This window comes from Podarcis bocagei, assembly GCF_964188305.1.
Source record: "Podarcis bocagei genome assembly, chromosome: 4".
Lineage (NCBI taxonomy): Eukaryota > Metazoa > Chordata > Lepidosauria > Squamata > Lacertidae > Podarcis > Podarcis bocagei.
The window spans coordinates 95,467,343-95,492,920 of NC_138128.1; the positions used below are offsets into that span (position 1 = coordinate 95,467,343).

Genomic DNA, 25,578 nt, shown 5'->3' on the forward strand with positions numbered 1-25,578 from the left:
ATATGAGCAAATATGGAACAGGGCTCTATTTGCTTGCTGCTGCAATCCCTTTTTCTTTAAAAAAAATTTTTTTTCTTTAAAAAAGTGTGCTTATTCACATCAAAGGAGCAGTTTGTTAACATAACCGGTATTACTATATAACAGGGGTCAGCAAACTTTTTCAGCAGGGGGCCGGTCCACTGTCCCTCAGACCTTGTGGGGGGACCAGACTATATTTTGAAAAAAAATAATGAATGAATTCCTGTGCCCCACAAATAACCCAGAGATGCACTTTTAATGAAAGCACGCATTCTACTCATGTAAAAACACTGATTCCCAGACCGTCTGCGGGCCAGATTTAGGCGGCAATTGGGCTGGATCTGGCCCCCGGGCCTTAGTTTGCCTACCCATGCTCTATAAGCATAAGGTTCATATACCCTTTTAATTTTGATTCCCTTTCTCCTCTCCAGGGTCTCCAAACTCCCACCGATCTTCCAACTTGCTTGGATTTTTTGCTTCCCGCCTTGAGAAGGTCCTCCTTTGGGTTAAACGAAGGATCCTTACTTAAATAGATTACATTTTAAATTAGGGAGAGGCCTAACCTTTATGACATAATTCGCCTGAAACTGCATGGATGGGTCTGTGTCTATCGGTTTGGAAGCAAAACAAAGCCACTCAACCAACGAATCTGGGATGCAGAATTTCGGTGTCATGTGAGTGAGATGAATAAGAACCCATCAATCAAAGACACTGGGAGAGGTTTTACCCCAGCAATATATCTGTCAAAATTAAAAGACGGTCGGTCACCCTTGCTAGATTCAACATGCTGCCATCTACCTTAATGCAGGGCAGATAAAACTGTATGCAGAGCGAATCTGCCACTGCGGCCTGATAGAGGTGGAAACCGTCTCTCATGTCTTGCTACGATGTCGTTCTTATGAAGATATATGCTCAGTCTTGATCACCCCTGTTATACAGAAAATTCCAAGTGGGTCTGAACCTCAATGCTTAAAATCCCCGATAGAGGATAAGGAGCCAGAGATCACATGAAGGGTGGTCAAATTTTGCGCAGCTGCCATAAAACTCAGGGAACACGCTGTGCTATTACAAAGACCAAGGCCTCAGATGCAAACTCTAGATAATATTTTAGAGACTAAGACCCAAACCACATTTCTAATGGCTGTCATATTTGTATTGTTTATTGTTATATTCAATTGTTAATTCAAACTTAATTCTATTGTGTTTTATGTTCGCTTAGTACGGTATGTGAAGCTGGTCTGGGACCGTAATAAATTTCATTTCATTTCATTTCAAGCCATTCACAAATAAAGCTGCTAGATTCTGCACACTGATCCATTCATTTGCTGTGAAGTCTGAAGACAAGGACAAGGTGGCGTTTGTCCCACAGCATGTGCTATCGATGCTTGTCATGGTTTATTTGAGCCACGCTCTTCGAGTGTTTCAGGTTATTTAGTATTATAGGTTAAGATGAAAGAAAAGACAGTTTTATCTTCCAAAACATTCTGTGCACAAACTCTCAAGAGGAATGGAGTGGTGGGAGAGCAGAGGAGCCGATATGTCATATCTTATCCCAACACAAAAACACTGTACCTCGGAAAGGAAAATTCCATTCTAGAAATGGGTGACAATTACAAGAACGATCAGCAAAAGAATGAAACAACGTGACCTAGGCCTCAGAACTGTACCACACCACACAAATCTCGTGGCACGAATCTAGGATGGTGAGAAATGATCATTACTTTTCATTTGCTAACTGCAAGGAAGGTAAGGCAGGAATAGAAAAGTATCTCGCTCCATTAAGCCAGCACTCCACTTGGAAAGAATTTGCAGTGGACTCGCCAAACTTGCTTCTTAACAAGGTCCGATGCTACAATATACTGTGAATGAAAACAGCAGTGTTATGTCTAAATCCCTTCCCCTTGGTAACCCATATTCTGGCTTCCTAAAATTGTGCATTTCCTTGGCTCCTAGCAGCCAATGATGTGGAATGTGAGCAGGTCAAATGCACAAAGCCATGGTATCTGGCCACAGGTAAGTTGTACGAAACTTTTTTTTGGGTGGGGGCGAGGGATGACGAAAATGCTATAGACCACTGTTCCCAGCAGCGGCCACCAGCCTACATAAGCTTATGATTGCAACCTGTGCGCTGAAGCAAGTTGTAGCCATTTCTGCACATATAAATAAATGCAAAGATGTAAATGAGATCAACGTTACACTCCATACAAAGTATCAACACATTTGTCAAGAGATCCATTTTTTAAAAAGTATTTATCTCTGTTTGACAATATTTATGTACAGGAAAATACATTACGGCTTGACCCAGAGCTCCACTGTTGAATTTCAATTAGGCTTCTACCACACTCCCTACTGCCCCTGTCTCCCCACTGCTTCTGAAGCTTGGAGGATCCAAAACATCCCATAATATGGTGAGAGGGCATGCAGACAAAAGTGAGGGGCAGGAAATCAACAAACCAACCCACTTCCCCTCGTGCAAGCTTTAAAGTATGTCTTGAATCCCAGCTTTTTCAAGGAATTTGCACCACAATCACATTCAGGTGGTTATCATTAAGGATGAGATGATTAATGTATTAAAATGGATCCAGTGTTGTCTTCCTATATTTCCTTTTCAGAGTATTGACGGCACTCAGTGTTTGGATGTCAGAGTGAGCGTAGATGAGACACGGAAAATCTGTGGCAACATATTACTCAGCTGATAAAACATTTCTTCAGAAATACTCTGTAATAAAAAGGAAGAGAGCCAAAGGGTAAATATGTTTCTTGTTCTCTCTAGCTCAAACACAAATTAAGCCTCTGAGCTTTCCTTGCAACTTTTAAATTTTTTATTTATTTAATTTATATCCCGCTCTTCCTCCCAAAAGAGCTTCATAAGGGCACTCTACACATCCAAGTGGGAGAGGGAATTTCCAGCTATTCAGATTCATCCCAGCAATAAATAAAACACACCTCTCATTTATTTTATACAAAGAGCTATTTAACAAAATGTGTGAATCTAAGCCACATATTTGCAAAGTTCTGCTTATCAGCTACAAATGGCCACTTAATTATATTTTTATCCCACCCTCCCCCCAAACAGCTCAGGGCAACATATACGATGACCACCCCCAATTTATCTGTACAATGAACCTGTAAGCTGGGATATAAACTAGGGAGTTCCAAAGCTGAACTGAGATTCGAATCCAGGGCAGGCATTCCATCTGATAAACCACACTGCTATTATATATATATTTTAAAAATACTAACAAAACCATGGGATTGGGAGTCTTCTCTTCTCATGAGGTGGCATAAAGTTGATAGTCACAAGATTTTAAATTTTTTTTAAGTAACACCAACACACAGGGCAATCTATGAACCATTTCTGTTCTAAAGGTAAAGGTAAAGGGACCCCTGACCATTAGGTCCAGTCGTGACCGACTCTGGGGCTAAGGCGCTCATCTCGCTTTATTGGCCGAGGGAGCCGGCGTACAGCTTTCAGGTCATGTGGCCAGCATGACTAAGCCGCTTCTGGCGAACCAGAGCAGCACATGGAAACGCATGGAAACTCACCCTGTCACGGGGATTCGAACCGCTGACCTTCCGATCGGCAAGTCCTAGGCTCTGTGGTTTAACCCACAGCGCCACCCGTGTCCCTAGAACCTATCAAAATTTCTGTTCTAGAACATAACAAAATTTAAAGTCTATGTGTGTCTTCATTAACTTACCTGCGGTACCAGGAATTGAACCGTCCGAGAAATCCCTCCATCCCATGAAGCCATTTCCATCATGAATCCTGGAAGGAATTCAAAAACACAGTGACCCTGTAAGTCATGGCTCCAACCAGGACTGTATATAATAGAACCTGGCTTCTGTGATTAAGCCACCTGACTGATCAAAGCCAGTTAGGCGCTCCCAGTTTTCTACAACAGCTTCACATCACAACATGAAAGGAACTGGCTTGAGTCAAGAGTACAAGTTTTTGCCCAAGTTCCACCTAAAGGAGTGCAGACTTTCAGTGGTTCTGCTAGTACAATTCAATGTGGAATAGAACTGGAAAGGAACATCCTTGGAAGAGGAATTCCTATCTCCCCACACTACATTGCCCACAACTCTAAAAGCCACGGACAGGTTCCTGCAACATGCTGCTTTTCATACAAGGCTTGGCTGGGACTGGAAGCAGGCTGCATTTCTTAGTGCAGAGAAACAAGTCAACATGGTCTTACCTAATGTACTATTATTAGATCATGCAGAGCAGTTTCTTCTATGTTTATGGTGTCTATCTGGAATTCTCAACGGGAAGGCCCAAAGCTCAATAAGACAAAGAGCTCTTGGCATAGTAGATTTTATGATGGATACTCCGTTCAGAAGAAAATAATAATATTGATATGCAGTGTGGTTCAGGCTGCAATTCCACACACATTTGCATAGTAGTTAAGTCTAGTTTTCAAACAGTTCAGAAATCTCTACTTTAGTTGCACATACGAAGTTGACTCATGCTGATTTACTCTGACAAACCTAGACAGCATCTTAAAAAGCAGAGACATCACCTTGCCAACAAAGGTTCGTATAGTTAAAGCAAAGGTTTTCCCAGTAGTGATGCATGGAAGTGAGAGCTGGACCATAAAGAAGGCTGATCGCCGAAGAATTGATGCTTTTGGATTATGGTGCTGGAGGAGACTCTTGAGAGTCCCGTGGACTGCAAGAAGATCAAACCTATCCATTCTGAGGGAAATCAGCCCTGAGTGCTCACTGGAAGGACAGATCCTGAAGCTGAGGCTCCAATACTTTGGCCACCTCATGAGAAGAGAAGACTCCCTGGAAAAGACCCTGATGTTGGGAAAGACGGAGGGCACAAGGAGAAGTGGACGACAGAGGACGAGATGGTTGGACAGTGTTCTCGAAGCTACCAGCATGAGTTTGACTAAACTGTGGAAGGCAGTGGAAGACAGAAGTGCCTGGCATGCTCTGGTCCATGGGGTCACGAAGAGTCGGACACGACTAAACAACAACAAAGTGCTATCAAAGGTCTCAGGTCTTTCCGAACTGTACTATTTGAGCTTTGTAACCAGAGACGCCAGGGATTGAACCTGGAACTTTTTGCTTGCAATGCACGTGCTCACTGAGTTAAGGCTGTTCCTATTACTCTTGAAATTGGCATTTCCAAAAATGTAGAATATGACTGTGCACTACTAACCTTTAACACACTTAAATACAAGCTCTGCCCTTTTCAGACACCAGGATATAGTCATTTCCTTAAAATAAAAAACAAAAATTAAAATTGATTAATTATCAATTAAATAGCAGGTGTTTTATATACAGATCAAGACACTCAGCAAATGACTCAAATTAATAAGCCATTGCAACAAGTTAACTGTCACCATTTCTTCATTCATCCAACTTTAACATCTCAAATTCATGGAATATACGGTTGCTATGCTCACTCAATCCCCGCCCCAAACCACTGCCTGTTGCTTGCCCTCCCCCAATATCTTTATTAATACAAGTCTCATTTCATTTAACAGTGAGACAATGGGCAATGGGACCAAGTCTCTAGAAGGTCTGTGGGTTCTCACTTTCTAGAGCTCTTTAAGAAGAGGCTGGACATTGGGGATGATGTAGTTCTATCAAGTGGGAGTTGCACTACATGGCCTAAACGATCCTCTCCGGCTCTGAATCTATCATGCCACAGTCAAACTATACTGTGATTAAATCTGCTCCCCTGCCATGCACTATGTCATCATACTGCGAAAGCACATTAAGGGTCCCAATCATTTCATAAGTCTGCTAATAAATAAGCTCTGTAAATTCATTATTGGGTTCTCAAAATACACCACTTTATATCAGCTGATGACTGCATTTATCTTGCTGCTTTATCAGTTACCATCTGTGCTTTTTACTGGTTTTTGTTTTATGTTGTATTTTCGACGTTATTCACTTAGCCACCTTGAGGACCTAGTATAGAAAGCCAAAGCTTACATCTGATAAAATAAATAACCGTTAAATTCAGGTTAAATTTCAGACGCATTGTTTGGAAGCAGCCAAATCTGTCCCACCATGTCCTACAAGGATAGCAAGACTAAAATACCTAGATTCAGTGAACATGTATAAAATACAGACTGAAGGTAAAACCACAAAACATCTTGTAAACTGGAAACATTTAGAATCAATTTTCTCATGATGCAAATCCTTAACGTCTGTTTACTTAGCCCTTGGGGTTATGTAATATATGAATCAGAAAGAGAAGCAAGGGATAACGGAATACAGACATAGGGATTTTTCAGGCTTAGCGGAAGAAATACTAGATCTCCATTGTAATTTCATCTGCCCACACGCTCTCTTGCTCACATGCAACGTGGGTGTTTGCCGGTGGTTTTGATCTGCGTCTTGGCGAAGATAAAAACCATGATCTAAAAAGGAAGGTCCTGTTATTCTGAAGGGAAATTAGCAGCACATTTGGCAGTCAGTGAGGTTACGAGCTGATGCCATAAAAGGCTTTCTGGAAGAAACAGGATGTGACACTTGGATGATGACTGCTTTGGATGACAACGTGTGTACTTGTCATTTTGGGGATGCACAGAATAAAAATAAGCCGGGGCACAGAGAACGGCACAGAATTTAAATCTATAAAATTAATCTTCTCAGAACAGCACCGTTTGTTTATCTTATTTAACAAAATTTATACACCGCTGGATTGTAATAAAAGCTCTAAGTAGTTTACAAGAAATCTGAGAATTGTAAATAAAAAACAGGCAAAAACAAGTCAAAACATTAAAAAAACAATTAAAATGAACAATAGACTAAAGAGAGATTAAAACAAGGTAACGTCAATGGACAGGCTGTCAATGGACAGGCTTGTCTAAACAATAATGTTTTAACAACTGGCAAAAAGTACAACAAAGTCACCTGCCTGGAGTCAAGAGGGAAGGAGATCCAAAGGACGGGAGCTGCCACAAGGAAAGAATGATTTGTGACTCGAGGACCCTAACCCGCGTAGTGGAGGCGTAATGGACATGGACACAAGTATTTTAAGTTAACAGGCTGAAAAAGGCCACAACTTTTATTGGTTACAGCATGTGAGCGTTATTGGCTTAGGCATTGGATCAAACTACCTATATCAGGTATATACTCAGGGATATATATACAGGTATATACTCAGGGTATATATCAGGGATCAAACTACCTATATCAGGTATACCTACCTGCGCAGCTTGTTGATGCAAATACAACTGGAAGCTTCCCCTGATGTCACCGGGGGTCGTGCCATGGCCCTAGCCACCAGCAAGGGTGTCAGACAGGATCCACAACTGCCGGATTCCTTTAATGGAATACCCAAAATGGGGCGGGGTAGGTGATGGCCACACCCCGCCCCCCAACACATATTCCAATGCCTAACCACCAAAACCGGAAAAGTTGTGACGAATTGCTACGAGGTAGGCAATTCAGTAGTGATGTATGGAAGTGAGAGCTGGACCATAAAGAAGGCTGATCGCCGAAGAATGGATGCTTTTGAATTATGGTGCTGGAGGAGACTCTTGAGAGTCCCATGGACTGCAAGAAGATCAAACCTCTCCATTCTGAAGGAAATCAGCCCTGAGTGCTCACTAGAAGGGCAGATCGTGAAGCTGAGGCTCCAATACTTTGGCCACCTCATGAGAAGAGAAGACTCCCTGGAAAAGACCCTGATGATGGGAAAGATTGAGGGCGCAAGGAGAAGGGGACGACAGAGGACGAGATGGTTGGACAGTGTTCTTGAAGCTACCAGCATGAGTTTGACCAAACTGTGGGAGGCAGTGGAAGACAGGAGTGCCTGGCGTGCTCTGGTCCATGGGGTCACGAAGAGTCGAACACGACTAAACGACTAAACAACAACAGGCGAAAAAGCAAGAGGTTGGTGCCAATTTAGCCAAATTGACAAAAACTCCTACCAGGTCCCCTAGGCAACCAACCAAGGCCCACAGCAAGGTCAAGAGCACAAACCTATCCTAAAGTGTGGGTGATCCGACGTCTTCCAGAAAGCAGAATGAGGCGCGGAGGCTGCCACGGCCACTTGAATGCGGCTAAACCCCACCCCCAGGTCAACCCTATTGGCTGGCCCACTGCAGGGCGGGGCAGCAGCCGGGGAGATGATGCAGCGGGCCAAACACCCCCCCCTGCCGACGCAGGAACGGTTCCCCCTCACACCACCTCCCCTCTGGGAAGAGCAGAGGCTTTGTTGCAGGTGAGGAATGAGCATTATGTGGCACTTGCAGCCACTGCAGAGGGAGTTTCAAGCTCCATCGGCCATGGGGCCAGGGCCAATGGAACTCATTCCTCTGCGCCTCGTTTCCCCCTCGGTTTAAGGGCCAGTGTGTGATGGTGCCCACACCTGATGGCAGTGGTTTCACCCACAATATACTGCCAGGTGAAAGCCCCATCGTGCTCTGGCCCTCAAGCCAGTCCTGGGTGATGTATCAATACCTTGTCAAGGTACTGTATCGTGCTTGTGGCCTACTGGGGGGTCCTGAGTTGCTGAAAAGTGCTGGAGGCTGCTGCCCTGTAGACATTTGTGCAGGCAATGGGAGTTACAGACATGCGCACCCAAGAAAGACATGGGCCTGATCATGAACCATGTGGAACAGCTCTATGGGTCACGGGCAGGCTGTGATCCAAGTCCACTTTCCTGAATATGGTTCGTTGAGCAGGGAAAGGAAGAGGAAGGAAAAAGAGGGGAAGCCCTTTCTTCTTCAACTTTTAGCTAAACAAGCTGAAAAAAATGTTTAGGAAAGGAAAGGTGGAAAAGGGTGGGAGGAAGCTGCCGTTCCAAATGGAGGGAGGTTGGAAGATCTGGATGACAGATGGATGGAGAGGGGCTTCAGAGGAGTGGAAAAAAATGTAGAAGAAGCGAGAACTAAGAGCAGGGGTTGGCAACCTAAGGTCCATGGGCCACAAACAGCCCACGGGGGTCATTTAACTGGCCCATGGACCCCCGCCTCCCACTCGGGGACCCCTGCTGCTCGCTCGGTCAGCTCCTGTGTGCTGGCACGGAGCACAGTGGGAACCGCCTTCCATGATGCTGACCGGCTTCCCATTGGCTGCAGGAAGCTCCTGCAGCCAATGGGAAACTGCGCACGCTTCCTCCACGCTGGAAGGAGCGCTGGAAATAGCATTTGCGCATGCGCGCATACACACACTCCGGCCCACCGCAGTGTCTGTGGGACTGTGAACTGGCCCAAGCCACAAAAACTTTGTTGACCCCTGACCAAGAGTGATGAGAATGCCTCAGGTGGGAGCAAAAGCTGATTAGGAGACCCCCACTTCCCGCCTGTCCACTAGGTGGAGCTGGAGCCCAACCCAGTGACCCTATCGGGAGGAACGATAGGGTCCTCTCTAGCAATGCAATTATAACCTCCTCCTTAATGGCACCCATTCTATGGACTCCCATTGATTCCCAGGCCTGGAACTGCTGATATTATCCAAAAGTCAAAAAGCAGGGTGATCCAATATCAGGGTGAGTGGAGACATCCCTGGGTGAAAACCAAATTCCCCTCCTTTCACACCAAAAGAGTTGTTCTTAAGGAGGGGTCACAAATTTTCCCCGTTTCTCTGGAGGGTCCCCGTCATTCTGATATGCATTTTCACATATCACACTCATGGGCATATGTCAGTAGGCTAACAGAGAAATCCCATTTTCGAGTACAGTCGTAACTCTTGTTACGTCAGTCTCCAGCTGTGTTTTTTCAGGATACGAACTTCCGGGTTTCACCCCATGCGCGCATGTGCAGAAGCGCTTTAGCATGCTGTGCGCGTAAGCGGCACTCTAGTTGTGGACTTTTTGGGGTGCGAACGGCACCTTGGAACGGATCGAGTCCGTAACTAGAGGTACCACTGTATTCTTTGTATACTGGTGACATTGTTTCTTAGGATCATGATGCAACATACTGCCAGATAAAAGCCAATGAACACTTGGTAATTGTGTGTTTGTTGAATAGCAGAAGTTGCCATCTATTAATAATCACGCCAATCACAATACTGGAATGAGCACACAGCACAAGATCCTATTAATAAACCGGAGAGGGCAGGTATTATCAAGCCCTAATAAGTCAATCAGAATCGATTCTAGATTCTGACTGTGCCCAGAGCTATTTCCTTGCAGGATGTGCCTACCGAGCGACAGAACACACTACATTTTGCAGAGCCCCATGAATGTGTGTACTAGCTAGGCTAGCTACCCTAAGCAAGCAGGGAGAGAGAGGCAGAATACCACTGAACAAATGTGAGTATCTTACTTATGTTCCTACTGCATTTGGGATGGGAGAAAAAATAATTGTGGGAGAGAGTGCTTGCTCCTCCTCCCATTTTTAACACAGGTTTTCAAACGGTGTCGAGAATTTTTTAAAATGATGGCGTTAAGCAGCAGCAAGGAGGCCTGAAGTATGTTTTTGTGGTGATGTGGGGCGGGAATGTAGCTTTGAAGCCAAGCTCCAAAGCCTTTTTAAAAGGTCCTTGAAGTTTTCCAGAAGGCAGCTTGCTTTTATACCTCTATCTTTGGAGGAAATAAAGAATTTTCCTTTTGATACTGCAAAAACCCCCCACACACACTTAAAACTGAAACTCTTCATCTGTATACTTTTTTAAAAGCAATATAGTATGGTCTGAGAACACTGCTGCACTGTGGAATCTTGTTAAATATAGAGGCTTTTCAGTAGAAAGGGAGATACACTCTGTATATGCCCATGACCTTTATTTCTGAAGATCACAGTTCCCAATTAGGTTTTTCACATTACAGTGGTGCCCCGCAAGACGAATGCCTCGCAAGACGAAAAATTCGCTAGACGAAAGGGTTTTCCGTTTTGGAGGTGCTTCGCAAAACGAATTTCCTATGGGCTTGCTTCGCAAGACGACAATGTCTTGCGAGTTCCTGCTGGTTTTTTCCCCTCCCCCCCTTTTTCTAAGCCGCTAAGCCGCTTATCAGCTGATCCGATCAGCAGATAAGCCGCTAATAGCGCTAATCCTCTAATCCGTCAATGGGATTGCTTCGCAAGACGAAAAAACCGCTAGACGAAGAGAATCACAGAACGGATTCTTTTTGTCTTGCGAGGCACCACTGTATATCTTGTAAACCGTTTTTCTGCTCCAGGAACCCTTAGACTCCTAGGTCTTTATTCACTGTGGGTCGATGCCCACCACTTTAGGAAACTAGCAGGTCTAGACTAGCAGGGTCAGCCACAATATTGTTAAACAAGAACAAGAAGTCACTGGTGATAAGTTGCTTACCTCAGACATATCGTGTACCAGCAGAAGAGGAATACTAACTGTGGTGATGTCATGTGTGCAACACACTTTGAGGATATTTCGTAGGCCCATTATTGCAGGATCCCGGGCAGTAATATTACCTGACCTCACATTATCATCCACACAGAGGTGAAAGGTAACATGAATCTCAGAGAGATTTGAATGACGGGTGATGTAAAATTCTCCTAAGGGAAAAATGTTATAATAAGTTTAGTGATAAATTTAAAACCAAACCTATGAAAGGAGTAAAATGTCGGAAAGTATTTTAGCATCAGATCCCAATTCTGGATATCAGATGTGTTCTATTAGGTAAGAATTAAATATAGGTCATGTTGTTTTTTGGCAAGATTACATGGCAAAGTGTAAAAATGTACCCCATGCTATTTAACATTTACATGTGTGGACAAATAGAACATAGTCAAAACAAGGTAGTGCAACAGTGGACTTACAAATTCATTTGAGATTGTAACTTCTTGACTGTGAAACACAATTTTACTCCTTTGGCAGTTTCTATTGAGAAAGATATTATAAGTTGGACCACTCTCAATTTATATTGGCTTGGGCATATAGCAGCCTTGAAAACAATGATTCTGCCAAAGTTTATGTTTTTATTCTAAATTCTTCCCAGGTATATATCTGATTCTACTTTTAAAAAGTGGCAGAATATATCTGAATCCTTTAGTGAACAGTGTAAGAGATCTGGAATGTCATTAGTTTTTATTCTGACTCCTGTCAATTAGGTTAACTATTACAAGTACTGACTTGTAATGCTAAAAATTCCTGTGTGTTTCAATGGAAACAACATTCTTTCCTCCCTGCCTCTTTGCCTTGCCATCTCTGCTTCACTTTAAAAACTTTTTCCTGAGTCTGACATGACACGGAAGAGACGGGCCAAAAGCTCAGTCCTTTTACATCCTCACTTCTACTTTTTAAAAAACCACCTAAATTTTAAAGCCCCAGAGAACTACTCTCAGTTCTCTGGTTTGGAAGGAAAAGGGCACCACACAGTAGAAAGATTTGACAAAACAAACAAATTTTAGAAAAAAATGCTGGATTCCTTACTATAAGGTATAAAAGTTTCCTGGTTTCAGAAAGCCCAAGTCTACTCTGTCAGTTATGGTCCTCCTCAATCTCTGACAATGTATGAAAGTCTATGAGACACTAGTCTATGAGAGAGGGGGCTATTTTGGAAATTTATAAAATGTTGCTGTATTTCCAATACCCAGACTGCTCTGAATCTTGTCAGCTACAGGATGACATGAATATTAAAATTACTGAAGCTGAATGGAAAGCTACGTGATCCTGACCTCATTTACACTCTATCTCTGCTAAAGTACAGGAGACTAGCCTGATGGCACAGGACTCCAATTCACCTGAATTATACTCATTGGAGTCTCTCTGCATGTTGTTGGTGGGTTTGTCAGGTTAAGGAAGTGCTTTTTCACCTGTGGAGGACTATGCCAGAGTGGCAGATTTTTGGAAGATACAGTGGTGCCTCGCAAGACGAAAAGAATCCGTTCTGTGATTCTCTTCGTCTAGTAGTTTTTTCGTCTTGCGAAGCAAGCCCATTGACGGATTAGTGGATTAGCGCTATTAGCGGCTTTTAGCGGCTTATCGGATCAGCTGATAAGTGGCTTAGCGGCTTAGAAAAAGGGGGGGAAAGGGAAAAAACCCCGCAGGAACTCGCAAGACATTGTCGTCTTGCGAAGCAAGCCCATAGGAGATTCGTTTTGCGAAGCACCTCCAAAACGGAAAACTCTTTCGTCTAGCGAGTTTTCCGTCTTGCGAGGCATTCGTCTTGCGGGGCACCACTGTACTGGTTGTGGCCCATCTCAAAATTGCCTAGCACTGGGAAACTCTGGGGTGCCTTTCAGTTAAAGCATATTTGGCAAGTAGCTTTGAATGATAAATTGACACAGGAATTTAAAAAAAGACTGCAATATGAATTCTAGCAAGGAACGCATCTTACTGAACAAACTACATAACTAAACGTACCAGGCAAAATATTTGATAGATTTTGTTCTATGTTCTTAGATTTATCTTCATTGCCATTGTTTCTGTTTCCTGAATCTGTAGATTATAAAAAAAAATAATAGTACATCACATGTAACTGAATGTATCTTGGTTATATATTATGTCACACAAGGAAAGATCAAATTATTTTCTACACAAACAAGGAAGAAGCGACTGGAACATTTATAACTCAAGCAGCAGCGACCAATTGAAACTTGAGAATTAAAACAAAAATTCTGTGTGCAGAAATGTATTCTTAAATAACACTTTTGAAATGTTTATTTTCCTCATTTTTACTGGAAAGGACACTAGAAATCGCTTTCAGTTTATATTTGAAGGAAAGCAACTACAACTAGTACTGACCACGCAGTCTCTTGGATTTACTGCTGCGTTGTGCCCTGGCATAAAGCACAACCTGCTGAACAACTTCAAGTTGCTCCTGAATCCCAGGGAAGTGGAAGTCTGTGCACTCCTGGCAAACTGTTGCAAAATCTGGAAGAAAGGAAAGAAAGATCGTAGATCTCAGTGGAGAAGAACTTGTTTTATGAGCCAGAAGTTCACATGATTGAATACTTTTCTGTGTAAAAACATTCCCTTCGCACAGAAGACTAGGTGTTGGGGAAGGGTTCTAGCATGCAGGAGGGCTTCGATTTAAATTAAAAACCAATGATTTAAAACCAGCAAGGAAAAAAGGGTGCAAACCTGACTACTGAATAGTGTTAATTTACAGCTAAACAGAATGTTATTTATCCCATTTTTCATTCTTACAAATAGGCCTTACAACTATTTGTCTGTGTGATGCACTTCATTATATCAAATGAGAGGTGGCTGTCAAATGATCAATTATATGTTAGTTCGGGCAAAAAAAGGAAGTAGTTTTATAACTCTTGACCTGAACTCAACAGGAAGAAATCCAATTCAATGAGGACGACTTACCTCTTTTGATCCCACTGTATGAACTGATGCGATTATCCACTAACAAGACCAGGCCACAAAGAGAAGTTGAATAAAGCGACAGTGCCGTTTGAAGCCTGTGGAGTTTGACTCCACTGCGGTGATGCCGCTTGTGCTTGCAGAAGTCCAGCATATCTGCCCTCAGCAGTCTCAAGTTATGCATCGTTTTCAATTGGGCTCCTAGGCAGGAGGAAAAAATAAGATGTGTGTGTGAGAGACAGGGAGTGGGAGAAGGACCAAAAGGAGCTCAAGTCACCTCGGAATAAGCATGTCCAGATAATCTGACTTTACTGCTAAAGCTAATCTAAAACACACTATAAAATCAGTTATCTCACCCCACATATAGAGGGAGCAACAGCAAAGACCAGAGCTATACTGTGTGTCTCAGTTTAAAGACGTTTAACTACTGTTAGCTTCTAATATCAAACCACACACATTATCTCCCCAAAGGTGAACATATACATTCTCTTAGTAACTTGTGAAAGAACAGAGATATGTATAGTGAAATAAGCCCAGTAGACTCACCCCAGATCAGAAAAGAAATTTACTTAACCATAGCGTAGCAATGTTCTGGTGAAGGAAAAGTACACCAGTTCAGAGAGAGATAGCAGCAAGTCTGCTAACATTGCAGCAATATCAAGCAACTCAATCCATAACGGAGGGAGGTGGAATACAAAAATATCTAGAAAACAATAATTTGACTTCAGGGGAAATCAGACAGTTTTAGCAGCTGTCTATTTGAAATAAACCCATTTTGGGTCCATTTGCATTTAGAAAATCATTGGGCTATCAGAGAAGACACATTAGTCATCACTGATGCAATTTCCAAAATGAATTACTTTTGCTGGTGCACGAAACTTGCTTTACACTAAGTAAACTTAGTGATGGAATATCTGCACAACCTTTTTCATAAGTTGTAATCAATACCACGGGACGTGGGTGGCGCTGTGGGTTAAACCTCAGCGCCTAGGACTTGCTGATCGCATGGTCGGCGGTTCGAATCCCCGCGGCGGGGTGCGCTCCCGTTGCTCGGTCCCAGCGCCTGCCAACCTAGCAGTTCGAAAGCACCCCCGGGTGCAAGTAGATAAATAGGGACCGCCTACTAGCGGGAAGGTAAACGGCATTTCTGTGTGCGGCTCTGGCTCGCCAGAGTAGCTTCGTCACGCTGGCCACGTGACCCGGAAGTGTCTGCGGACAGCGCTGGCTCCCGGCCTCTAGAGTGAGATGAGCGTACAACCCTAGAGTCTGTCAAGACTGGCCCGTACGGGCAGGGGTACCTTTACCTTTACCTTTAATCAATACCACTCACTGATGTGGTTACCAAGATAGGTTTAGATCACAACTTAAAACATGTTTCAAATTTTGGTAATTTGTGGCCTGTATGTGTGTTAAGCCATTGAATATGGATATGTGGACAAACATGTTCAATCTGGAAATGAATGAAAACGTGGCTGTGAGAAAAAGCTCTGGACGTTCAATCTTTCACTTACCCAGATGAATAGTGAAACTTTCTTCCAGCTGTCTCTGGTCTTCAAAAAGCCTCCCATTGCCTTCTGCAGATTCTCTCCACTGATTGGGTTGGACATTTATTTCATCACTGAAATAACAAAAAAGAAAGAAAATGAAGCCAGACAAAGCTTTCTGTCCCCCACTGCCTCCGTATTTATTAATTTGACAGGAACAGGCATTTTACCCTAACCATGTGAACTGCAACAGCTTCAGGGGCAGAGCTACAGAGAGCCCATGTGGTGTAGCAGTTAGAGTATTGGACTAGGATCTGGGAGACCAATGTTCAAATCCCCACAAAACCATAATTGCTTGCTGGATGATCCTGAACCAAATGCTGCCCTTCAGCCTAACCTACCTCACAGGGTTGTTGCAATGACAAAATGGGTAGGGGAAGAGCTGTGCTCACCCCTTTGAGCACTTTGTTAAAACAAACAGCAGAGCACAGAGAAACTTAGCCAACAGGCAACCAGCTGCCGCCTTCATATTTAAGTCCCTGGTGCTGATCTTGCAACACAAGCAGACCCCTTTGTTGTGACAGAGTAACATCCTATCCGGGTCTCTACCGCCTCCTGTGTGCTTTTAGTTCACATCAGGGTGTGGATTTTCTACACTAAAATAAAATAACAGTTCCATAAATTAATAATAATAATAATAATAATAATAATAATAATAATAATAATAATAATATATTTATTGTCATTGCCCCCTTCGGGGACAACAAAATTACTTGACTGCTCCATAAAAACACTAATTAAACAATACAATATAATACAGCAAGGGAGATTAGATGACTTTCAAAGTCCGGGCTTCCCATTCAGGGCCGAAATCGCTCTGGAGAAGAAGCTGTTCTTAAGACGGCTCGTTCTTGTCTTCATCGTCCTGTATCTCCGTCCCGACGGCAAGAGCTCGAAGAGACAGTGACCAGGATGCGATGGATCTTTTACTATGTCCAGTGCCTTCCTATGGCACCTTGTGGCATAAATCTGCTCTAAGGTGGAGAGTGGGCAGCCAACAATGCTCTCTGCTGCCTTAATCCAGGACTAGAGTCAACATTTGGCCAGAAGAAGCGACGGACCCCAACATCCCTAATCTGCTCCTTCTAATTAGTAACTAACAGATATAATCCCTAATCAGCAAGTTAAGAAGAAAACTAAGAAAGAAGGGTACCCGAGAGTGGTGCCGGGGTTTTTCAGATCCTCATGAAGCTTTACCACCCATTCCTGATACTCCTGTTTCTGGATAGCTGTAGTTTGCTTCAGTTCATTGTTCCACTTGTTCTCCAAAGCCTAAAAGGAGACGTTGAGTCAGCCAATTGATTAACAACAAATGAGCTGCCCAATTTATTTAAATCAGGTACTTCATTTACCTGCTGGGATTCAAAGTGTTGTGCTGCCAGCATGTTTACGTCTTGATCCGATAGTGACTTCCCTAGTTCTTGCATCACCTTATCCATTTCAGCACCTTGCCTACAATAAAAATCTAGTCAGAAATATTTTGTTTGTTTGTAAAAAACAGATATGCATCACAATTTGGCCCTGATAAGAGACGCCCCCCCCCCCCCGGCACCATAAACATATGTCAATAGAAGAAAAGCTGAGAATAAATATCTTTAAAACAGCATCTTGAAGAAGAGCATAAAAGACAATCAGCACTAAAAACCATTAAAGGCTTGGTGGAATGAAAACCACCAAAGAGGGGGGAAGTCAAATTTCCCTGGGGGGAGAGTTCGCGACAGGGTTTCTGCCACCAAAAAAAAGGTTTGTCTCCTCTCACTGCCATTATGTAAGCTGCCCTCCAGATGTTTGGAACTGCAACAGCCAGGTGGAGGATGAAAGTAATGGACTATGCAGAATTGGATAAACTAACAGGAAGGATTCGAAATTGGCGGGACCAGAAATTCACAGAAGACTGGAGTAAATTTACAGATTATTTGAAAAGTATTTGTGATGATCAGACTAGGTTTGCAAGAAGTTGTGTGAGGAGTATTATTGGAATTAATGCAAAAATGGATAAGGGGGAGGATGGTTAGTTAAAACAATTAAAGCCAACATGAAATTAAGAAATGCATAAGCAGTGGTCAAAACGGTGGATCATCAGAGGTGCTGATGGAAGTCCAAAAAAGATTATATAAGTGAGGAAGTTCTGTGGTGTGTATTATAATTTATATGTTAAAATTAATAAAAACTATTATAAAAAAGGAACTGCAACAGCCAGCATGGGCAGATGATGGGGCAGGGCAGTTTACATGCTGCAATATCCATTTAGCATAGGCTTTCTTCCTTTCTTTGAAAAAGTAGGGAGGTTTACAGAGCCCAGGAAGCAAATCTGACAAGCTTAAAAGCTCTCTCTTCCCAGCAGGGAAAACCGGGCACAGAAAGAGCTTTTAAGCTGTCTACCTTGCGTGAATTTTATTTGTGCAGTATCAGCTGCCCAGCCATCAAGTGTGTGAAGCTGATATAGCACAAGTTAAATGTGTGAAATAGTGACCTGTCCCCATGAAGTGTTTCCAGAAAATTCCATGCTACACAGCTAGTGGCCAGGATCCAAAGAACTATGACCCTAAAACTAGCTCTATCAACTTCATAAGGAGACCCTTCCATGACCATTACTTTTAAGTTTGTAAAGGACTGCAGATTTGTTTTTAATCAACAGTGTCACACAGACTCAACTCTGGCAAAGGGAAACTTCAAAAACTGTCTTCGGCGGGAACAATACATTAAAAAAGGAGGTGCATTAAAAAAAGAGAATCAACTGTCTGTGCTTCGGTTCCTGACAGTTATCTAAATCTCTGGTAGTTCTTTAGAAAAACAACACACACCAGATTAATTTCTTCTCTCTTTATAATAATTTTAGGTCTAACAGAAAATGCCAAGTTTAAAGAATTACCTTTCTCGTAATTTTTTCAGTTCCACATCTCTTTCACTTATCAGTTCAGAGATGCTAACAAAATAATTGTGTTCCAGATTTAACAGCGTTTCAGAAGCAGGAGAATGGATAAGATCATGATAGACATCTGCAAAATCTTCATCCCAGCTTGGGTCTTCAGGTCTTGCATATTCCAATGTTGCCTGGAAAATTATAAAATGATGATAATGTGCCCTGCACATGGAAACTTAAAAAATAATAATAATAAATTGTTATACTGATTGGTTGCCTGTGGGACATTTTTGTTTTGATAAAATTTGTGGGTTTTCCCTTGAAGATTTTGCCTCCGTGGTTCAGAATCCATGTGCTGACAACTGCAGCCATATCTAGCAAACTGGTGATCTCTCCCACATTCATTCTTGTATAGCAACTGTCAATAACTCAAATAAAGCGTTTTTTATGCTCCAACAAGATGCTAAGCACAAAAAAGGCACTTCAGTAATTTTGCCAACTGGCCCAAAAAGGTTGGTGATCCCTGATTTGTGTCACATAGTTTTAAGATGCTGATTTCAGGTAATCCGTCAAAAGGGGGCTTTGATTCAGATCTATGATTCTTAATTTGGAAGTTGATGCCAATAGTCCCTGGTGAAACAAGATTTATGAAAGGAAATCTGTGAGAACTTGAATTTGATCAGGGGACACCGTGGTAGAATCAACTCTATGTAAACTTTTCATAAATTCCTATTAGCTGATATTTGACTCCACTGATTGAACCAGATTGATCCAGGGGCTAACGACAGCTGCTGGGTATGTGCCTCAACAACAGCGGATGTGTATCACATTTATTGGGAATGCCCTAAGATACAGGATTTCTGAAAATTAATGTGAGATACAAGACAGCTACAATTCACTATTCGATTCAGTATCCTACTATTTGGCTATGTAAGATTTATACACTGGTGCCTCGCAAGACGAAAAGAATCCGTTCTGTGATTCTCTTCGTCTAGCGGTTCTTTTCGTCTTGCGAAGCAAGCCCATTGAAGGATTAGCGGATTAGCGCTATTAGCGGATTTTAGAGGCTTTTAGCGGCTTATCTGCTGATCGGATCAGCTGATAGGATCAGCTGATAAGCGGCTTAGCGCTATTAGCGGCTTATCTAATGATTGGATCAGCTGATAAGCGGCTTAGCGGCTTAGAAAAAGCGGGGGGGGGGGGAGGGAAAAAACCCCAGCAGGAACTCGCAAGACATTTTCGTCTTGCGAAGCAAGCCCATAGGAGATTCGTTTTGCGAAGCACCTCCAAAACGGAAAACTCTTTCGTCTAGCGAGTTTTCCGTCTTGCGAGGCATTCGTCTTGCGGGGCACCACTGTATAAGGTTATGAAGATATGAAAATGATTGATGAGCATATGCCAGTTAGAAGCACTGCTAACCAGAATCTGAGAACACACACCAATCACACCAGGGAGGTTTTCATTCCATTGTTCTGCATTGTTTCAACTTTTCAACTCCTCTTGAAAAAGTTTCTATTCCATCAGGCTTTTAGGCAATTAAGAATACATCTTTCTACAACAGGTAGCTGATTTCTCATTTTAACTATTTTATATGATTATTTTTTTTTATAGGAATAACAGTATATAAATATTTTTACAAATGAATATAAATAATAACACAGAGGTACAAAAAATTATTCGGTATCATTCTTCCTTTTAAACTCCATTTGTTTTGAATAATTATTGCTGTTCTGTGTTTATAAGAGTCTTTAGAAAAGGCAGTAAGATAACTTTAAAATGTTCTTTATCTGCATTAAAGATCGTGAACAGTATGTTAAATAATATCAATGGCTCATACTGTCAGTGTTTAACAGTACTTTCCTAGTACAAGTGATTTTATTGATCAATGCAAACTTAAGGCAATACAGTAGATTACAGATGTACAGTATTTTTTGCTCTATTGGACGCACCGGACCATAGGAGGGGGAGAACAGGAAAAAAAAATTTTTCTTGTTCCCCCCCTCTAAAACAAGGTGCATTCTGTGCATTCAAGGTGCGTTCACCCAAAGCCTCCAGACGCTTTGGGTTCCTTTCGACCTGCTCTTTAGGGCTGGCGGGGGGGGGGGAGCGCTCCTTTCCCCGATCACCAGCCTCCAAACCAGGTCAAGTCCATCGAGCTTGTGGGGCTGGTGGAGGGGAGAAGCGCTGCTTTCCCTCACCGCCAGCCTCCAAACCACGTTGGGTTTGGAGGCTGCTATCCGTAAGCCTTGGGAGTCCGGCGGGCACTCCCGCCGCAGTCTGAAGGCTTGCGGATAGCTTCCTGAAGCCTGGAGAGCGAGAGGGGTCGGTGCGCACGGACCCCTCTCGCTCTCCAGGCTTCAGCGAAAGCCTTCATTCGCTCCATAGGATGCACACACATTTCCCCTTCATTTTTGGAGGGGGAAAAGTGTGTCCTATAGAGCGAAAAATACGGTAATCAAATTATATTTGTTAGTGCACCACATACTTTTAAACAGACAGGAGTGGGGCACTTCAGCCCTCCAGATGCTTCTGAACTATAACTCCCATCATTCCCAGAAAGAAAAACTCAGTACCACCTATCTTTTTTATCTGTTAATAACTTAAATCCATTCATGTGCTACCAACTACAGTAGAACCTCTACTTACGACTGCCTCTACTTGGGCCCGATCCAAGTCGCGACCGCGGCAAACCCGGAAGTAAATACCGGGTTTGCCACGATTCGTGCACCCGCAGAAGTGGCTGCCGCCGTCTGCACATGCGCAGAAGTGCGTTGCCACCAAATGCGCCTGAACACAACGGCACTTCTACCAGTGACCTGGATCGACTTACGGACGGACCTCCGGAACTGATTATGTCCATAAGTAGAGGTTCCACTGTACTTAAAAGTTTCTGTGCAAGCACACACAGTTCTTAAGTATCTAATAGATAATGCATTAATAACATTTTTGCCAGTGTTTGTTAAAAAAGGAAAAAAGCAAACAAACTAAAAAGCAATTCATGTAATAGCAGAAAAAGGGAAGGCATAAGCCAGAGATGAAAACTCAACCAGCCTTCTAGCAATAATTAGTTGGTAATGCCTTGCGAAGTAGTTTATGTTCAAATTAACCATCATTCGTTAGAGCCAGAGAAGGGAGGAAGGCAAATAACTGAACAATGGAAAAGCAAACTCATTCTCTGAGCATGGATCCTGATGGAGCCAAAACAACAGTAGTTGGTTCATGTATTTCTAATCAGAGAGTGAAATAACCAGTAAAGAATTGAATATGCTACAAAAATAAGTTCCAGCATCAACTTCTGAAGCATATATAATGCTATGGCGACTTCTTACCTCAGTATAAGTTTTGGCCCAAGCATTTGCCAGTTGGTGTAAATCTACTTTGCCAGACTTTACAGCTTCCAGGGCTGCTTCTGCTTCTTCATCGTGATCTTTTATGGATTCCTCCTCAATGAATCTATTCAGGGATTCTTTTAAATCTGAAATAATGGCAGGTTTTTTGGGGGCCATCCATCAACTGAAATGCTTATCTTATTAATTTACAGTCATTATAAGGGGTAAATTCATTTTTTTAATGGTTACTAAGAGGACATACATAGGAAAGGTTGTAAGTTCCACACATTTGGTGTTCAAATCCCTCATATCCAATTTAATATTTTTATGCATTACAGCTTGGTGGTCTGCTTCACAGGTGGAGGGATCATTACCACAGCAGAAAGAAGGGAGGAGGAAGAGTTCAGAGAAGGGAGGGAAGAAAGGAAGCCCGCCCCCCACTGTTTAAAGAGGAGGGGAGGAAAGCTGAGATCAAAATTAAAGCTAGCAAGGCAGAGTTAAAGAAAAACCCAATCACAAGGGAGTAGAACTCCAACAAATGTCAGTCCCATGTCTCTGTCTTGGGCTAAACACAGTGCAATTCATCACATGAATGTATCCCATGCCATCCAGATAATATGTCTATACAGCACACAGTTTATTAGCCACTGTGGCAAACAATGCCCCTTTTAAAGTGATTATTCCATTATTTTAAGTGATCACAGTATCTTGTGGGTCATTATATCCAAATGATGTGACTGAATACGCAACAGGAGTTTCACCCCCGCCCTTGGGCAAAATAAGCAGCTATGAGTTATAGCCTCAACTGCCCTACATCCAAAAACAGAGTTTTGCATGTGCAATGGGCCACCTATGTATCTCCCTCCGACGTCTGCAGATGGCATTATGTGAAATCCAAGTTCTTTAGAGGCCCTATGCAGCTGTGAGAAAGTCTATGTTTGATGGTATAGAAGAAATCCTTACCATTTTCTATGAAGCATGGCAAGTTGTAAGGACGCATCAGATGCCTATGCAAATGGGTAGCACTTTCTTGAACTGGGAATTTCAGAGGAACTGTAAGCACAAAACGTTGGTTTCCAGCCCTGAATTCATACAGAAACCCTCTCTCCTTACTACAGATTGTTCCTTGGTCACCCTTCATTTCAAAAGCTTCCTGCACTGAAGCAAAAGGAGAATGCTATTACTGTTATATCTTTACACAAACACACAGGAAGGGCAGAGGAGCCAGTAAGTGAATTTTTAAAAAGTAAAACAAAAAAGGAGAATGAAGATATTCACATTTGTTAAAAAATAAGGTATTTTCTTATTTTATTCACCCTGCAGAAATTAATATTGCAGTAAATAAGATTTGCCAGATGTTCCCTGGACTAAAACAGGACACAGTCACAGAATAGCACCACTGTTGTTTATTTTTAAAGTGGTGGGTTTTTTGTTTGTTTGTTTTAAAGATCTGATAAGGCAATTGCAACTTCAAGTTAAAAAATGAAGTTTACAAACAAAGTACAGACAGATACCATTTTAGGCACATCTAATATGTGTGTGACCGTGCTCACGTGCATTGCACTGAACCCAGAAGTTACCCAAAAAGTCACAAAAAGGGATGGACTGAGGTCTTTGCAACTTCCTTCACACACTCCTTCAAAGAATCAAGGAAGGCAAACATCATAATAGAATTAAAACTTCTACAAAATAGTTTAAAACAACCTTCCGAAAAAGATTTTAGTATCTTAGAGGAAGGAACAACTAGCTACTATTTTGAATAGAAACATTTCTGTTAGGGGTGAGAATACGCGACAACATTTTGTTGTAAGCCCCATTTCTAATACATATAAAACCACTTCTACACACATAGTTTTATGTGTTTCTTTAAGCCTTTCAAATAGCTTCTGAAGTTAAATACATTTTAGGAAATATGTACAAGCTCAAGAGGTTGCTTGGGCAGGGCTGCTTGGACAGGGTGTTTTACAACAGGGCTGCTGCATCTTAAGACCCCAATTTTTGGTGACCTCATCTTTTAAACATAGGGAACCTGAAGTACGGTTGATGGCTCCAGCCTACTGGGGGGAGCAGGGTGCACGTAGAAGAAAGTGCATTGGCATACACAGGCTGCAGTGTTTAGAAGATGGGCTGGCTTCAGTTTTATGTAGCTTACAATATATATGTATTATTTATTATTATTAATTGAATTTATATAATGCCCTATACCCGGGGGTCTCAGGGCAGTTCATAGAATAAAATCAAGATACAGTGGTGCCCCGCAAGATGAATGCCTCGCTTTTAATGTTTGATGTATTATAGTATTTTAATATTCTTTTGGAAGCCGCCCAGAATGGCTGGGGAAGCCCAGCCAGATGGGCGGGGTATAAATAAAAAATAAATAATAATAAATAATAAATAATAAACGACTCTGGGGTTGTGGCACTCATCTTGCTCTATAGGCTGAGGGAGCCGGCATTTGTCTGCAGACAGTTTCCAAATCATGTGGCCAGCATGACTAAGCCGCTTCTGGCAAACCAGAGCAGCGCACAGAAACGCCGTTTACCTTCCCGCCGGAGTGGTACCTATTTATCTACTTGCACTTTGACGTACTTTCGAACTGCTAGGTTGGCAGGAGCTCACCCCATCGCGGGGATTCGAACCACCGACCTTCTGATCGGCAAGTCCTAGGCTCTGTGGTTTAACCCACAGCGCCACCCTGTTACATAACACCTGTTACATTACAGCAAACAAAAACTGCAGGCATTCCTCGGGTTCTTTTTTCTTTCGGAAAAGCGAAGTTTCGTCTAAGCAAAGCGTCTCCCTCCCTCCCACAACTGCTGCTCAAATTTTAATAGCCAAGAAATGGAAAACACAAGAACTACCAACTGTGGAAGAACGGCAGATGAAGATGATGGACTTTATGGAGCTGGCTGACCTCACTGGAAGAATCCCCGACCAGAAAGAAGAGGAATATCAAGAAGATTGGAAGAAATCTAAAGACTATTTGAATAAATATTGTAATATTAGAAATTACTTGAAAGTACCAATTAGGCCTAGGATTAAATTAAGATTTAATTAAATAAATGAGACCTAAAATGTTAAGAAAAGTTAGTAAGTTTGATTATAAATAGAATATTGTTTTTGAATAATGATATTGGAAAACTGCTACAAGGAAATTCAGATGGGAAGGACTAGAGGAAGTCAAGCAATATGTTTATGAGGTTGGAAGTTTAACTGATTAATCAATTTGTATTGTTCATATTTTTTCTATTTGTTTTATTTCTCCCTTGTTCTTTTTTATTTTTGCTTCATCTGTTTTACCGTATGTGTTATATGTGTAAGCAACTTAATAAACATCATCATCATCATCATTATTATTATTATTATATATTATTTGGGATGGAAAAGAGTCTCCCTCCCTCCCCCCTCCCTCCCCAACCCGGCCTTCGCCTGAGGCGACACGGAAGCAGCCCGAGAGTCCGCGTTTGCCTTGGAGAACACAAGGAAAAACCCCACAAACTCACCCGCTCCTCAACCCGCTCGCTGCCCTCCTTCGGCGGAATGCCCCTTTCCCACGAGACGCGAGTCCCCGCGTCGGCCAGGACACGCCCCGCCCACTTTCCCGTCCCCTCAACCTTCTCCTCACGGGTGG

The 25,578-nt window shown here is 42.4% G+C and overlaps 1 protein-coding gene across 4 annotated transcripts; it reads right to left on the reverse strand.

Annotated features, from left to right (window-relative positions):
* Positions 1-2,249: 2,249 nt before the first annotated feature.
* FERRY3 (FERRY endosomal RAB5 effector complex subunit 3) lies at positions 2,250-25,575 on the reverse strand. Of its 4 annotated transcripts, XM_081191705.1 has the most exons (15): positions 25,451-25,539; positions 24,813-24,865; positions 22,911-23,100; positions 21,948-22,093; positions 18,628-18,809; positions 17,108-17,207; positions 16,909-17,027; positions 15,723-15,829; positions 14,215-14,412; positions 13,642-13,770; positions 13,261-13,335; positions 11,248-11,450; positions 5,189-5,246; positions 3,720-3,787; positions 2,250-2,737 (listed from the first exon to the last, which is right to left on the reverse strand). In XM_081191705.1, the coding sequence occupies exons 3-15, from the start codon at positions 23,086-23,088 to the stop codon at positions 2,645-2,647; spliced, it is 1,656 nt and encodes a 551-aa protein (XP_081047831.1). In that variant the 5' UTR covers positions 23,089-23,100; positions 24,813-24,865; positions 25,451-25,539; the 3' UTR covers positions 2,250-2,644. The 4 variants fall into 4 exon arrangements, with proteins under 4 accessions (XP_081047831.1, XP_081047829.1, XP_081047830.1 ...); XM_081191703.1 differs by lacking the exon at positions 24,813-24,865 and having other exon boundaries at positions 22,911-23,105; positions 25,451-25,575; XM_081191704.1 differs by lacking the exon at positions 24,813-24,865 and having other exon boundaries at positions 25,451-25,569.
* Positions 25,576-25,578: the final 3 nt, after the last annotated feature.